Below are 13,733 nucleotides of genomic sequence, written 5' to 3' on the forward strand. Positions count from 1 at the left end.
CCTTCAATAAAGAACCTGAGTCCTATTTCATCGAACTGTGTCTCTGCAGCCCAAGTTCCGACTGTTGCCAAGGAAATCTTTAATCATCTAAAAATCCTCAAGAGGATTTAGACTTGCCTAGCTTTCCCCCAACGCATGACTTCCGGTCGGACCTTATTACTTTTTCTATTGGATTATGCCCTTGCCGTTTTTCTTTGCAAGTTCAGTTACCAGAGTTGGAGCCTCTTAAGAGCACAGAGCATATCAGCATTATTACTACAAATCCCAAGTTTCAGGAGATTCTGTGCAGATGAGAAGAAAGGTTCTATTTGAAGATTTAGACAGTAAAATCATACATTCAAATATATAAACTGCTTAAATATCAGCTGTACAATATTAAATGCCTAGAAAAAATAGTAGTTTACCTTCTTAAATTCATCCACCCTCACTTCCCAGCCAACAAAATACTTGGTAAATTTACAATTCCTATTCCAAACGTAGTATATTTGTTTATACATGATCGATACTTGATTAAGTGCATAGCACACGTTTTCTTGGGCAATATTTCTGTGAAATCAATATCTTGGAAGTTGTTTTGAGTTTATGTTTTGAATTCTATTAATTTTATCCTGTTTTAAAATGTTTTCGCTACAGGTTAAAGGTCCAGATCAGAAATCTCTGGAATCTGGATCACCACCGACCTCCTAATGAGGCCCTCAAAGTGTGAATGAGTTTTGATGCAGAAGTAGATCAAGCAGTTTCTGCTTTTATTAAGTAGGGTTTACCTTGGATGCTCAAAACTATTAAACGTTTCAGTAATGGTTTTCAAGGAAAGAATTTAAACTTTATTTAGAGCTTGGCACATGGTATACCGCATCAAAACATGCCACAAATCATGTCTGCTGCATTACAAGTGCCATGGGTTATAATGTGCTTGTAATACAGCTGATGGGACAGCCACCATATTTGAGAAAGAGTCTCCTTTCCAGGAAACTCTAAATAAAGCCCTTAGATTTTAGATTTGTAATTTCTGCTAATCTTTGCTACTTCTCTATTTTATTGTAAGCATGGTGTTTTCCCAATAAATGTGCTCCTATTTATAGATACATTTTTGGTCTTCTGGCAGGTTGCAGAACTGCAGTCAATGACCTGGTTTTCATTGTGGATGGGTCTTGGAGTGTTGGCTACACCGATTTCAACACCACAAAGAATTGGCTTATCAATGTTACCAGTGGATTTGATATTGGCCCTTCCTACACACAGGTGGCTGTGGTACAGTACAGCGACAGCCCTCGTCTGGATATCCCCCTAGGAGATCACACGTCTATCCAACAGCTGATACCGGCCTTAAGGGCGATAAAGTACATGGGTGGGAACACACAAACTGGCCACGCCATCCAATTTGCAACAGAGAAGGTTTTCCCTTCAACAAAGAGAAGTAATGTGGCCAAAAGAAACAGAATTGCTGTTGTAGTTACAGATGGAAAGTCCCAGGATGTTGTTATAAACTTCTCTGAAGCTGCTAGGTCCCAAAATATCATCATGTTTGCAGTAGGGGTCGGTTCTCAAATAACAAAGTCTGAGTTGGTATCTATTGCCAACGAACCATCATCGGCATATGTCCTGTATGCAGAGGATTACACGACAATAGAGAGGATTAAAGAAGCGATGCTGCAAAAGATATGTGAAGGTAAATCATTTATTTATTTATTATTTGGGTGTATATTGTAGCATCTGTATTCCTTCTCCCGTCCCCTTTCAGCTCTCTATCTAGCATTTATTGGTTGTGGATGGGTATGTAATCATAGAGGTAACCTTTTCAGGAACCTGCTCGTTTTGGTAAGAGGAGAGAGATGTTCTGTTTGGACTGGTAAAGGAAGAGGTTCTTGCATCTCTTAGAGAAGGACATTATGCCTGCTTGATTTCTTCAGATTGGAAAACAAATTTATAGTCGCGCTGGGACGCCTCGTCGCTGAGGCAGCCATGCGCATTACAAATCCGAAATAAATAAAAAAAATAAGAAACATAACAAACCACCTGCAAGAGCAAATAACCACCCGTGTCTACAAATTTGGCCACAAACACATCCAATCTTGCATCAATATTACATAGGAACAGCAGCCAAATTTTCATTTCCACAGGGATGTAATGAAGCCTTAGTAGGCCTTCTACAAGGTACGGTGAGGGGGTCACCCAAGCAGCTACCCGTTGTGTGCAAGCAACATTCTCCTTTAGGTCCATTCGTCTTTCTTTTTATCCAGCTTTCTATTTTTCCTTCTGTTTGTTTTCCATTTCCTTGTTTTGCACTCTCATTCCACGTGCCTCTCATATTTTCTTAGCAATTTTATTGCTTCTCTTTATCTAAAAATGTTTGGTTCCATTGCCGCTTCTTTCCCCCATTCCACTGCTGTTGCAGGGCAACTACTTTCTTGAAGTGGTATTTACCAGCTCTTTTTTGTGACTTGTAAATCACAGATTAAAATTGAAAGGCCATTAAGAATTGTTTAATCTGGCTCCTGTAATCTCCATTGAAGCTGTTTTAGAAGGCCCTTCACTACACCTATGCCCCAGGTTTCTTTGCCTGTCAAAATAGGGAGAACCTATATGTTATACAATGGGCCCTGGAAACAGTTGGAGCATAAAAGCCTCCCCTCTGTATTGCAATCAAGATTCCTTATAATATGTTGGGGTTGGTGGACCACACCACACAAACATTTTGAAAGAAATAGGCCTAAATGTCGTGTCTTACAAAAAAGTTTTCTAAACATGCAGTTTGTAATTCCTAGGTTGCATCAGATCTATTGAAGGGGAACTCAAGTGGTTGGGGGTGGGCCACATTACTGCCATAGATTAATTTAACGTTATAGATTTTACAGGTTCAAGCAGCAGTTTTATCACTCAAGTTAAAAATTTTAACATGATAATATGCTGCCCATTGCCCAAAAAGCCTATACATGTGCATTTAATGTTCATCCATGTTATCACAGTCCCACATCATGCAATTGCCATTGTTAAAAGCAATGACAGAGTGACATACATGGATGGTTAACAGCTACTGAGCACACATGGTCATAGAGGGGGTGCAAATAACCTGTAAACTATTTAGCTGCTGTTACATTGTACAAAAGTACAACATATATAACTAGCGAGGGGAAGGGAACCCCAACTCTTAGTAAAGATGATCTATGGGGCAGATGCATCAAGATAAATACCAGTCGCAAACAGGCCGATTCATAGAACCGCCCACTTTGCAACCAGTATTTAGCCAATTGGGATGCATCAACCCCAAACCCATTTGAAATATAGGTAATCACAAATTTTGCAATTACCTATCTTGCGAATGCTTTTAGGGAATCGCAAATTGCGATTCCCTATTTGGGATGCATCATGCCTTTCCTAAATGTGACCTTGCATTTAGGAAACGCTAATTACCATAAACTGCAAGTTGATGGTAATTTGCAACAACTTTGACAGATGCACAAAAGTGCATTTTTCAAAGTTCAATGTGGCCCTTAGGGCATATGTGTACACCACATGTACACACATGACATTTTGGGGGGTGCAGCAGGGTGGCCTTTAGGGCCCCTAGCACCCTTCAATTTGCATTCGCAATTCGCGAGTGCCTATTTGCCCATAGGAATGAATGGGAAGGCATTCCCTAAGAGCGAGTCACAATTTGCGAGTCACCATTAAGGAATTTGGAGGAATTGCAATTTTTTTTGCGATTCCTACATGAATAAGGAATTGCGATTCCAAAATAGCGATTCTCTAAAATCCCTATTTAGGAATTGCAATTCCATACTTTGATGCATGTGGCCCTTCATTTATTGTCTGTAAGGGACAATATCGCAACCAGACTCAATATTCTGGGTCGACTTCAACTAAGTACTTACCAGTGCATAGTTGAGCAATCCTCAGTGAAATGCTGGGGGCCTCATGGTGCTGGGTGTATATAAACCGTTTTACTTCATGTTTGTTCCTGCTTGACCAATGTTCACCTAGGTTCAACTCTTTACCCTCATACTTAGTAACCCTTTACTTTGTTGCTCAGATATGAATTTACCTTAAAAAATGAAATACAAGAGGCATTTGGCAAAACAGGAACAAGTTGGTTTAAATAAATGCAACGGCCGTGAGTGTATCAACAGAGCAGCGTCTGAGGAAAGCCTCACATTATACTGAAGTTTTGGCTAACCATTTATACCGTTCATGAGGTATAATAAATCGATCAGGCATTCTTGACCTATTCATAAACAACAACTACAACCATTTGATAAAGGGGACACATGTGTCTCTCGACTTCGGGGATAGCTAGTGTGGGCCACTGTGTATGTGTCCAGGTGTCAGGCATGAGGAATGCGTGATCACCACTTGTCGTGTGTTTGCTGTGTCCTGAGTGTGCCTAACTTTATGTGGCATCTATCTTTGTGGACTTTTGGGAACGAGTGCCTTTGGCCAAAGATGTTTAATTGGGGCCAATAGTCTTGGACCTGTTTGTGCTGTAACTGCCTATTTATGGGATCAATCAGGGTTTTCCCTGGTTGCACTTTTTTCTTTGGGCTAAGTGTAACCTCACCTGTGACCTGTCATTCTATAGGCTCGGGTATGGGTCGCAGGGCCTATCTGACCACCTATCTCTGACTCTGGGCTGATGGTGAGGTCACCTTGGGAGAAAGCGTCAGGAATGATATGAAATTATTAATATGTGTGCAATTAACATGGCGGTCATTGTTATCATTTTTACTGACATCCTCTGTATAGTGCCTACAGTTATAGCATACATCAATATTTTCTTTCCTGATATTGATATTGTAAGCATGCAGAGATTATGGCCTACATTGACATTGTTTCTACAGGTATCGACCTTGTCATGCGTACATAGATTATGGCATACATTGACTTTGTTTCTACAGGTATCTACATTTTTATGCTAGCACATTTTATGGCATGCATCAACATTGCATTGATTGGTATTGCCATGGTCGGGCCTGCATAGATAATGGTGTGTAATGACATCATATTAATGAATATTACCAACTTTATCACTCATTCTCTCACCATCGTGACTCAATGTGCATTCTGCAGCACACTTAAAAAGCGGAAAATGCTCCTGAGCATTGTTTTTGTTCAGAAAGGTGTCCCTCTCTGCACAAAAACAATCCAGCCTACACCACAGGCACCCTTTCACTATGGGACTAGGGTGCCTGCATTGGCGCTAGGCAGCAGTTTGAACACCAGCACAGGCAGAGAACAGGAATTAGTTGGTGGAGAACCCTTGATTGGAGTATTTATCACTTCTTCCACACAGAAGTTGACTTTTATTTTGCACACAACTCCAAATTAGACCCTTACCTCGAAATGAGTAAACAATGTTCCTGGTTGTATGGAGGGCACACCTGAAAGGAACACTTGCAAGAAGAAGAACTGTGACAAAAGGAAGCAGAGGATTGAAACACGTAGCACTAAGCACAGCCCTGTGAGAGATGAACACTATTTTTTGAAATTGAGCAATATGTGTACCATACAGGGGTAAAGCAAGAGGTGCACCAATCAAACCATGATAGAGACATGGGGAATGAAAGTGGTAAATATCTGACAAACTCACAGATCGAGTGTAGGCACCTCATTGGTTCCTATTACAGACAAGAAGATATTAAAGACTATGAAATAGAAGAACATTGGGAAATGTTCGGAAGGCGCAATGAGGTCTTCAGTGGAATCTATCCAATAATACCTACATTGGTTTCACAATCAATCTTAGCACAGATGAGCTCATCCATTGTTAGGCATAAAAGTGATACACCACTAAGGCCCACTGTTTCTATTTCACCAAAACCATAAGAGTAGCAGAAGTGACATCACACCATCACCATCGAGACAATATCACATAAAATTACTTTACATGGCCTTTCAAAAAGTTCTCATAAAGACGTGACATCACATAGCATTTGATACTTCAAAGTGGAAAAATAATACAATAAGTGTAAACATAATCAATATTTTCAAATTAATAAAGCTGTAGTTAAAAGACAGGCTTATAGGGTAAAATGGGTTCCCTGCATTTTACATGTAACACACGACTACCCCTCATTGAGGTTCATGCCATTGCTTCCTGTTGTAAAGAGTTCCTTTCGTCAGCCTTACCTTGTTTCTGCATTTGAAGGATGGATATCTTGTGTATATACGGCCAGATTTACAAAAGTGTCACCCAACACAGCGCAGCAGCAAAAAAATGTTGTGCTCCGTTGTGTGATAGGCACAGATTGCCATATCTACAGCGATATGTCACTCTTGTCTCTCTGTAAACCTAGAATTTTGCTTCTGAGTGCCATGCACATACCTTTGCACCATAGTGTAAGGGTGTGTGCATGAGTCTAGCATAGATTCTGTACTGGAAGGGTTTTCTTCCATTATAAATTACTATGCATAGATAACTTTTAAAACGTTTCCTACTTTGTGTGTGTGTGCTCTACAGTGCAGCACACATGCAAAATCGGAAAAGACACATTTCTCTTTTTAATGCCTGCTTTCAAGTGGTATTACCTTTTGATGCAAAACCCTGTCTCCCATTGCTACTAGATAGGGATTTCGTCAAAAAGCATGAGTGGTTGCATGAAAACAACCATGTACTGTCCATGAAATCCCCCTTGATACTAAGTAACTCAAAGCAGTGTTTTACGTTACTTTTAGACAGCTTTCCAGCGCAAAAGAAGTTGGTTTGCGTCGTTTTTGTGCCACAAACACTGCGCAAAATGTCAGACAATCAAGCCCATAGTGTTTTCAGTTACAACCCCTAAAATACCTTTGTGCTAAGGCTGTCTTCCCCATTCCATTGCCATGTGAATTAGCAATTCACACAGCAATAAAATGCTGCCGTTTTATAAAAATTAGGGAAGGCGTTGTACTAACCTGCTGGAGGCACATTACTCAATTCTTGCATTTTAGAACAATTGTTCTCATGCTACTCTACTGTGGGGACATCATCACAAACATTCCCTACATTGTACAGAATTTGGCGTAATTAATTACAAACTATCAGTGAAAATGGGAGCAAATTGGAGGAGTAAAACATTAAAGCGACAGTGAAACACAGGTAAGGTTCTTCTTAAATTTGTTTTTGCGCTTGAACAAGTCTGCTAATTGCATTAGGGATAAAAAGGAAAAATAAGAATTTACAACAAGTCTATGAATTTGATGCAGACCCTCTCCTGACACAATCCCAATCAGCAGCATACACTGGTCCTCTTTTGTCTCCCACAGAATCAGTGTGTCCCACCAGAATTCCTGTTGCATCACGAGACGAGAAAGGATTTGAACTTCTAGTGGGGATGAAAATTCACAAAAAAGGGAAAAAAACCTCTGGATCCTTACTTTCTGAAAATGCATATCTTCTCACCCCTGAGGTCGACGTGACGGAAAATACAAGGTAAGATTTGGAAACATATTGGCTAAGAAAGTTTATTTCACATGTATGAATGTGACATAATGTATACACTGTGGGCCTCATGTACAATAAAATGACGAAGCACAGCGCCACAAGCCATTTATTTGCTCCATGCTGCATCATTTTCAAAGCACATGAGTGCGTCATGTTAACAACAATATGATGAATCCCTGTGCTTTCCCCTGCTCAGGCTCACAATTGGCTGCCATGTGCCAGCGCAGACACCCTTGCATCATATTGCAAGGATGCCTACGCTGCGGGGATGATTGTTTTTGTGCAGGTGGAGACACCCTGCACAAAAACAATCATTAATTGCATTTCCTCTTTCTATGCAAGGTGCAGAATGCAGCACACACAGAAAGAGGAAAAACTAGGAGAAATAAAAGTATTTCTCCTCGTTGCGCCATCACGACCTCAACATCATCTCCTACGCGGACGACACCCAGCTCATCCTCTCCCTCACCAAGGACCCACACACCGCCAAAACCAACCTCCACGAGGGAATGAAGGGCGTATCCGATTGGATGATGAGCAGCCGTCTGAAGCTGAACTCGGACAAGACGGAGGTCCTCATCCTCAGACCCACCCCCTCAGCCTGGGACTACTCCTTGAGGCCGACCACACTGGGAACAGCACCATCACCCACCGACCATGCACGCAATCCGGGATTCATCCTCGACTCCTCCTTCTCCATGTCGAAGCAGGTCAACGCCGTCTCCTCCTCCTGCTACAACACCCTCCGTATGTTCCGCAGGATCTACAAGTGGATCCCGACCAAAAGAAGAAGAACGGTGACACAGGCCCTCGTCAGGAGCAGACTGGACTACGGCAACGCACTCTATGAAGGAATCCCAGCCAAACACCTATGACGACTACAACGCATCCAAAACGCCTCCGCCCGACTGATCGTCAAAGTCCCCCGCCGCAGCCACGTCAACCCCCACCTGAGAGACCTACACTGGCTCTTCGTTGACAAGAGGATCATCTACAAGCTCCTCACCCACGCACACAAAGCACTCCACAATGCCGGACCAGCCTACCTGAACAGCAGACTCAGCTCCCACACCCCCACCCGCCAGCTCCGCTCTGCCAGCCTCGCCCTCGCCGCTGTCCCCCGCATCCAACGAACGACCTCCAGTGGCAGATCCTTATCCTACCTCGCAGCCAAGACCTGGAACACCCTCCCTACCCACATATGGCAGACCCAAGACCTACTCGCCTTCAGAAGACTCCTCCAGACCTGGCTCTTCAAGCAGTAGCAGCACCTCCCCTCCCCTCAGTGCCTTGGGACCCTCACGGGTAAGTAGCGAGCTTTACAAGTACTCTGATTGATTGATATTTTATTTATTTATTTATTGAAGTTTTGTATAGCGCTAGCTGGACCCGAGGGTATCAGAGTGCTTCACAGCAAATATAGATATGCAGCAAAAAAAAACAGGAATCAAGAACAACAAGCAGGAAATAGAGTCTGCATGACAGTAATTTGAGCACAGTGTGGGACGGAGATCAGGAGCGAGTCAGCCGACTCTGGGTTCAGAGAGAAAGCGGACTTCGACCGTCAGGCGTGGGGTTCTCCTTAGGCACCAGAGTGTTCAAGGAAGAGGGCTTTGAGTAGCGATTTGAATTGCGGGAAGGAGGAGGTCATTCTGATGTGGGGGGGAATGGAGTTCCAGATTCTGGGGGCATTCACTGCAAAGGATTTATTTCTGGTTTTGCGTTTCTGTGATTTCAGAGGGATGAATAGAATTGTGTTGGAGCTTCTGAGGTTCACGGACTGACCCGCCCTTTTGAGTTTGGAGGCCAGGTATTCCGTTTGCCTGTATCCAGGGCTTTACGTGTGAGGCAAGCTGTGCGGAAGTTGGCTCGTTGGTCAATTGGGAGCCATTTCAGTTCTTTGAGTGCTGGAGAGATGTGATCAAATTTCTTTGTTCCTGTGACCATTCTTGCTGCTGCGTTGAGGGTGGAGGTGAGAGGTCCTAGGTGTGACTTGGCAGTTCCAGTCAGCACTGCGATGCCATAGTCAATTCTGGAGAGCACAAGTGCCTGCGTGGCCTGTTTCAGGTCTTTAGGGGGGAGGAAGGGTTTGATTTTGTATAGAAGTTTCAGGTTCAGGAACGCGCTTTTGGGGGTTTTAGAGATGTGTTTATACATGTCCAGTTTGGGGTCGAGAGTGATTCCTAGGGATTTGCGGAGTCTGTTGGCGTTAGAGAGACGTTGAGGGCATTTAAGGCTTTGAGCCATTCCACTATTTGTGGGTTTTCATCTTTGTTCGAAATTAGGAGAACTTCCGTTTTTTCTTCATTCAGTTTGAGGTGGTTGGCTGCGAGCCACTGTTGGACCGCCATGAGTGTCGCATTTAGTCTGTGAATGTCTGCGATCGAAGTGGTTTACAAATAGAATTGTGTGTCATCCGCATAAAGGTGGAAGGGGATGTTGGAGTTCCTTAGAAGTGAGGTGAGGGGGTCCATGTAGATGTTGAAGAGTTGTGGAGAGAGTACTGACCCTTGAGGGACTCCTCTGCTGATGGGGAGGGGGTCAGATTCGAAGCTGTTGATCTTTATTTTTTGAGTGTGGTTGTTAAGAAAAGAGGAGAACCATTTTAAGACTGTCTTTTTGATGCCCGCTCTCTCTCGGAGGGCGTTAAGTAGGAGGGTATGATCCACTGTGTCGAACGCAGCCGAGAGGTCAAGGAAGATGAGAAGGCTACATTGGTTGGAGTCGAGTGACATGTGCAGATCATCTAGGATATTTAGGATTGCGCTTTCAGTACTGCAGCCCTTCCTGAACCCTGACTGGTGCGGGTCCAATAGATTCGAATTCTCAAGATGTTGGGTTAATTGTAAAAGCCCGCATCTTTCAAGAATTTTGGCTAGGAACGGAAGGTTTGAGACCTGTCTAAAGTTGTTCAAGTCCATGAGATCAAGGCCAGGCTTTTTCAGAAGTGGTGTGACTTGACCTAGTTTAAGGCAGTCGGGATGAAGCCCTCGTTCAAGGAGCTGTTGATGATCTTGGCCCAGATAGAGGCTAGAGTGAGCTTCAAATTCTTTGTCAGTCTCGAGGGAAATTGATCGAGGGAGTGAGATGAGGGTTTAGCGGCGGCGATGAGATTGCTTATCATTTCTTCCTTGATCGGCTGGAAGGATGACCAGTGGAGAGACGAGGTTACTGGGGGGTTGTGGTTGGGTGCAGGGCTCGTGCTGAATGAGCGATCAATTTTGGCGATTTTTTCGTTGAAAAAGCTTGCAAAGTTTTCTCACTGGGTCTTGGATGCTACTAGGTTGGCTGCCTTAGGGATGGAAGTTTGGTTCCTAATGATGTTGAAAAGTTCTTTGGGGCGGTTTTTGGCATTGTCCAGGGCGGAGCAGAAGAAGGGTGACTTTTTGCTCTTGATGTGGGTATAATAGTTTTTGCGTGCTGTCTTGAGTTGATTCCTATGGAGGGCGGTGGGGTTGGTCCTCCAGGTTTTTCCAAGGATCTAAGGTGTCTTCTTTCCTCATTGATGTCAGTAGAGAACCAGGACCGAGAGGGGATGTTTCTGGGTTTTTTTTGTTTCAGAGGTGCCAGCTGATCCAGGGCGAGCTCCAGGTTGGAATGGTAGAGCGAGGTGAGATCCGAGGTTGAGAGGGACTCCGTCGTGTTCGGGAGGAGTGTGCTGACACCTTCTTCTAGTTTGTCTTGTGGGATTCTGGAAGTGTTCCTAACCCATTTAGGGGGGGGCTTGGGTGGGTGGGAGGGATAAGGCCGGGTGAATGATATGAAAGAGAATGATGTGGTGGTCTGACCAGTCCACCGGGATGATGTGATCAATCGAGATTGCATTTTGTTCGCAATGATGGCATCCAGGGTCACTCCTCTGTAATGCGTTTCCTCTGAGCAGTGTTGGATCAAATCATTGTCTTGTAGAAGGGTGTTGAGAGATTGAATCAGTGGATTATTGGATTCGTTCCATCCTAGGTTGAGGTCGCCTAGAATTAAACTGTTGTCGCTGTTAAGTGCTGATTGGGTGATGATATCCGACAGCTGAGCTCTAAATTCGTTGGAATTGCCTGGCGGATGGTATAGGAGATGGCATTGACGTGAGCTCTGACAGTGAGATTTGATGTTGACCGAGAGGCATTCAAAGGATCTGTACAGGCAGGAGGGAGCTTCGGAGATGGAGAGGTCATTTTTGTGGATAACTGCTATGCCCCCACCTTTGTGTAAGGGCCTCTCTTTGCGGATAATTGAGAAACCGGGTGGCACCAGCATGTCCAGAATGGGTAGGGATAGGGTATTTAGCCACGTTTCCGTGATGAAGGCTACATCCAGGTCATGAGAGAGGATGGCTTCTGCTATTTCCGTAGCATGTTTGACTGCGGACCAGCTGTTGATAAGCATACAGTTCATGGGGGGGTCTTCTTTCGTTTTTAACTTGTCAGGCTTGGCTCTGGGTATGGAGGAAAGAGACAGTGGAGGTCTAGTGGCTCTACGGGGGGGAGGTCTCTACCCACTCCGGTGATGACTTGTATGGAAGAGGTGAGAGTTGAGTTCGTGAGTGGGGCCTGGGCTGACTGGTTCGGAGGGAGTTCGTACGAGGCGACGAGTGCGCTCACTTCCTGGGGGGAGAGGGAGGTTATAGTTCTTCTGGGATTGACTGTTCGCGGTTCCGTATGGCCTTTAGTGTGAGGAGGCAGGGAGCCTGGGTGAGCATGAGCCCGGTTGGTAGTGGGATAGTCATTCCTAGGGGGAGGAGGAGGGATGTGGAGTGGTGGGGAGGGAGGAGGAGGGATGTGGAGTGGTGGGGAGGGAGGGAAGGGCAACTGGAGATTCCCTAGGGCAGATAGGGTTTCCTTCAGGCCAAGGATCAGTGTTGCGATTTGTGCATCAATAAGGTCGAGGCGATGTGACAGCTCGGGTGAGGGGGAGAGGAGGGGAGGATCTCTATGGGGGGGATCTCTCAGGGGGGAGGTTGAGAGCTAGTGGTGCATCGGGAGCTGGGGAAAGGGGGTGTGGGGGTCCTTTGGGGATGAGTGGGGGGCTGAATACTGGGAGTTTGGGAGTGATGGGAGGATGACGGGGTGGAGGGAAAGGGGAGCTGGGGCGGGAGAGGACATAGGATTAGCAGAGTGGAAGAGCAAGAAAGGGTGGGTATATTGGGGTGGATCTCTAATGGCGGAGAATAGGTAGCTAGGGGTGCTTCCGGAGCTGGGGAGAGAGGAGTTGGAGGTCCTTTGGGGATGAGAGGGTGGCTGAATAGTAGGAGGTTGGGAGCGGAGGGTGGAGGATGGGAGTTGTGTAATAGGGGAACTAGGGCTGATGGTTTCTTCTGAATGGCAGAGTGACTAAGTAAAGTAGTGAGGGGGCATTAAGGTGGCGGGGACGAGCTCTGAGGAGTAGGAGTTTGTAAGGAGCTATTAGGTGGGGAGGGGGTGGTTTTGTGGGGGTAATGGATAATAGCCATCTTAAGTGTGGGGAAGAAAGAGTCTAAGAACTCTAGGTTCTCGTCTTTTGCCTGAATTAGAATGGTGCCATTCTCATAGATGGTGATGGAGATGTCTCCGGTCAGAGACTGTTGGGTCAGAGGGGCGATAGTTAGTTTGCGATTATGTTCGGTGAAGGTGGTTTTGGAGACGGGGAGGGATGAGTAAAAGATCGTTGCCCAAGCGTCAGGCCTGTTGGTGTGGAAAATGAAGTCCATTTTCCTCTGACCTCTAGTTGTGCAGTGGTAGGTGTCAACAACCAGCGTTTCGGGGTGTAGCCTAATTATATTCTGTTTGAAGCTTTTTTTTGCTTTGAAGGAGAGGCTGATTGGGAATGTTATAGCGAAGGTGTTCTGCCCTTGGGGAGATAGGTGGTTAGAGGAGGGGCAGAGATGCGTGCCCAATTGAGCGTTCGGGGGCATCATAGCTGGGCTGCGGCAGGAGGCGAGACCTCCAGGGAAGGTAAGGCGGAAGAGTAGGCTGGGGGTTAGAGGGTTGATAGAATCGTTGTGGAGGTAGAATCGGTGTAGAGGTAGCGGGTAAGTGCTAGGGGAATAGTGGATCGGGGAAGGTTGCGATGGGTGGGTCGGTGTTCACAAGGGGGGTAGGGGAGGGCTGTGCAGTGATGTAGGGGGTTACCGCCGGGGTCCTGGGGACCTTTGGAGTCAGATGCAGTCAGCTCTGGCAAGAACGGTGGTCAGCGTGTCCCAGGGCGAGATGTGGCATCGGAAGATGGGCGTGGTGTTGAGTTAGGAGGGGGACAGGTGTCCCTTGGAGAGAGAGGCCAGGTGAATGTTGTAGGTGAGTGGTCTACTGCGGGTACTGGTGGGAGGCGCTGTCAGCTAGGGCCT

General features: G+C 45.4%; 1 protein-coding gene across 1 annotated transcript in view; it reads left to right on the plus strand.

The window, feature by feature from the left end:
- The window catches only part of LOC147722465 (collagen alpha-1(XXI) chain-like), a 675,708-nt gene that overhangs the window by 298,985 nt on the left and 362,990 nt on the right, over positions 1 to 13,733 (plus strand). Inside the window, exons 3-4 of the mRNA XM_086967313.1 lie at positions 1,106 to 1,669; positions 7,240 to 7,405. Coding sequence (XP_086823439.1) covers positions 1,106 to 1,669; positions 7,240 to 7,405 — 730 coding nt within the window. The remainder of the gene's footprint in view (positions 1 to 1,105; positions 1,670 to 7,239; positions 7,406 to 13,733) is intronic.

The sequence above is a fragment of the Lissotriton vulgaris genome, chromosome 4_1 (genome assembly GCF_964263255.1).
Source record: "Lissotriton vulgaris chromosome 4_1, aLisVul1.2, whole genome shotgun sequence".
In the NCBI taxonomy this organism is placed as follows: Eukaryota; Metazoa; Chordata; class Amphibia; order Caudata; family Salamandridae; genus Lissotriton; species Lissotriton vulgaris.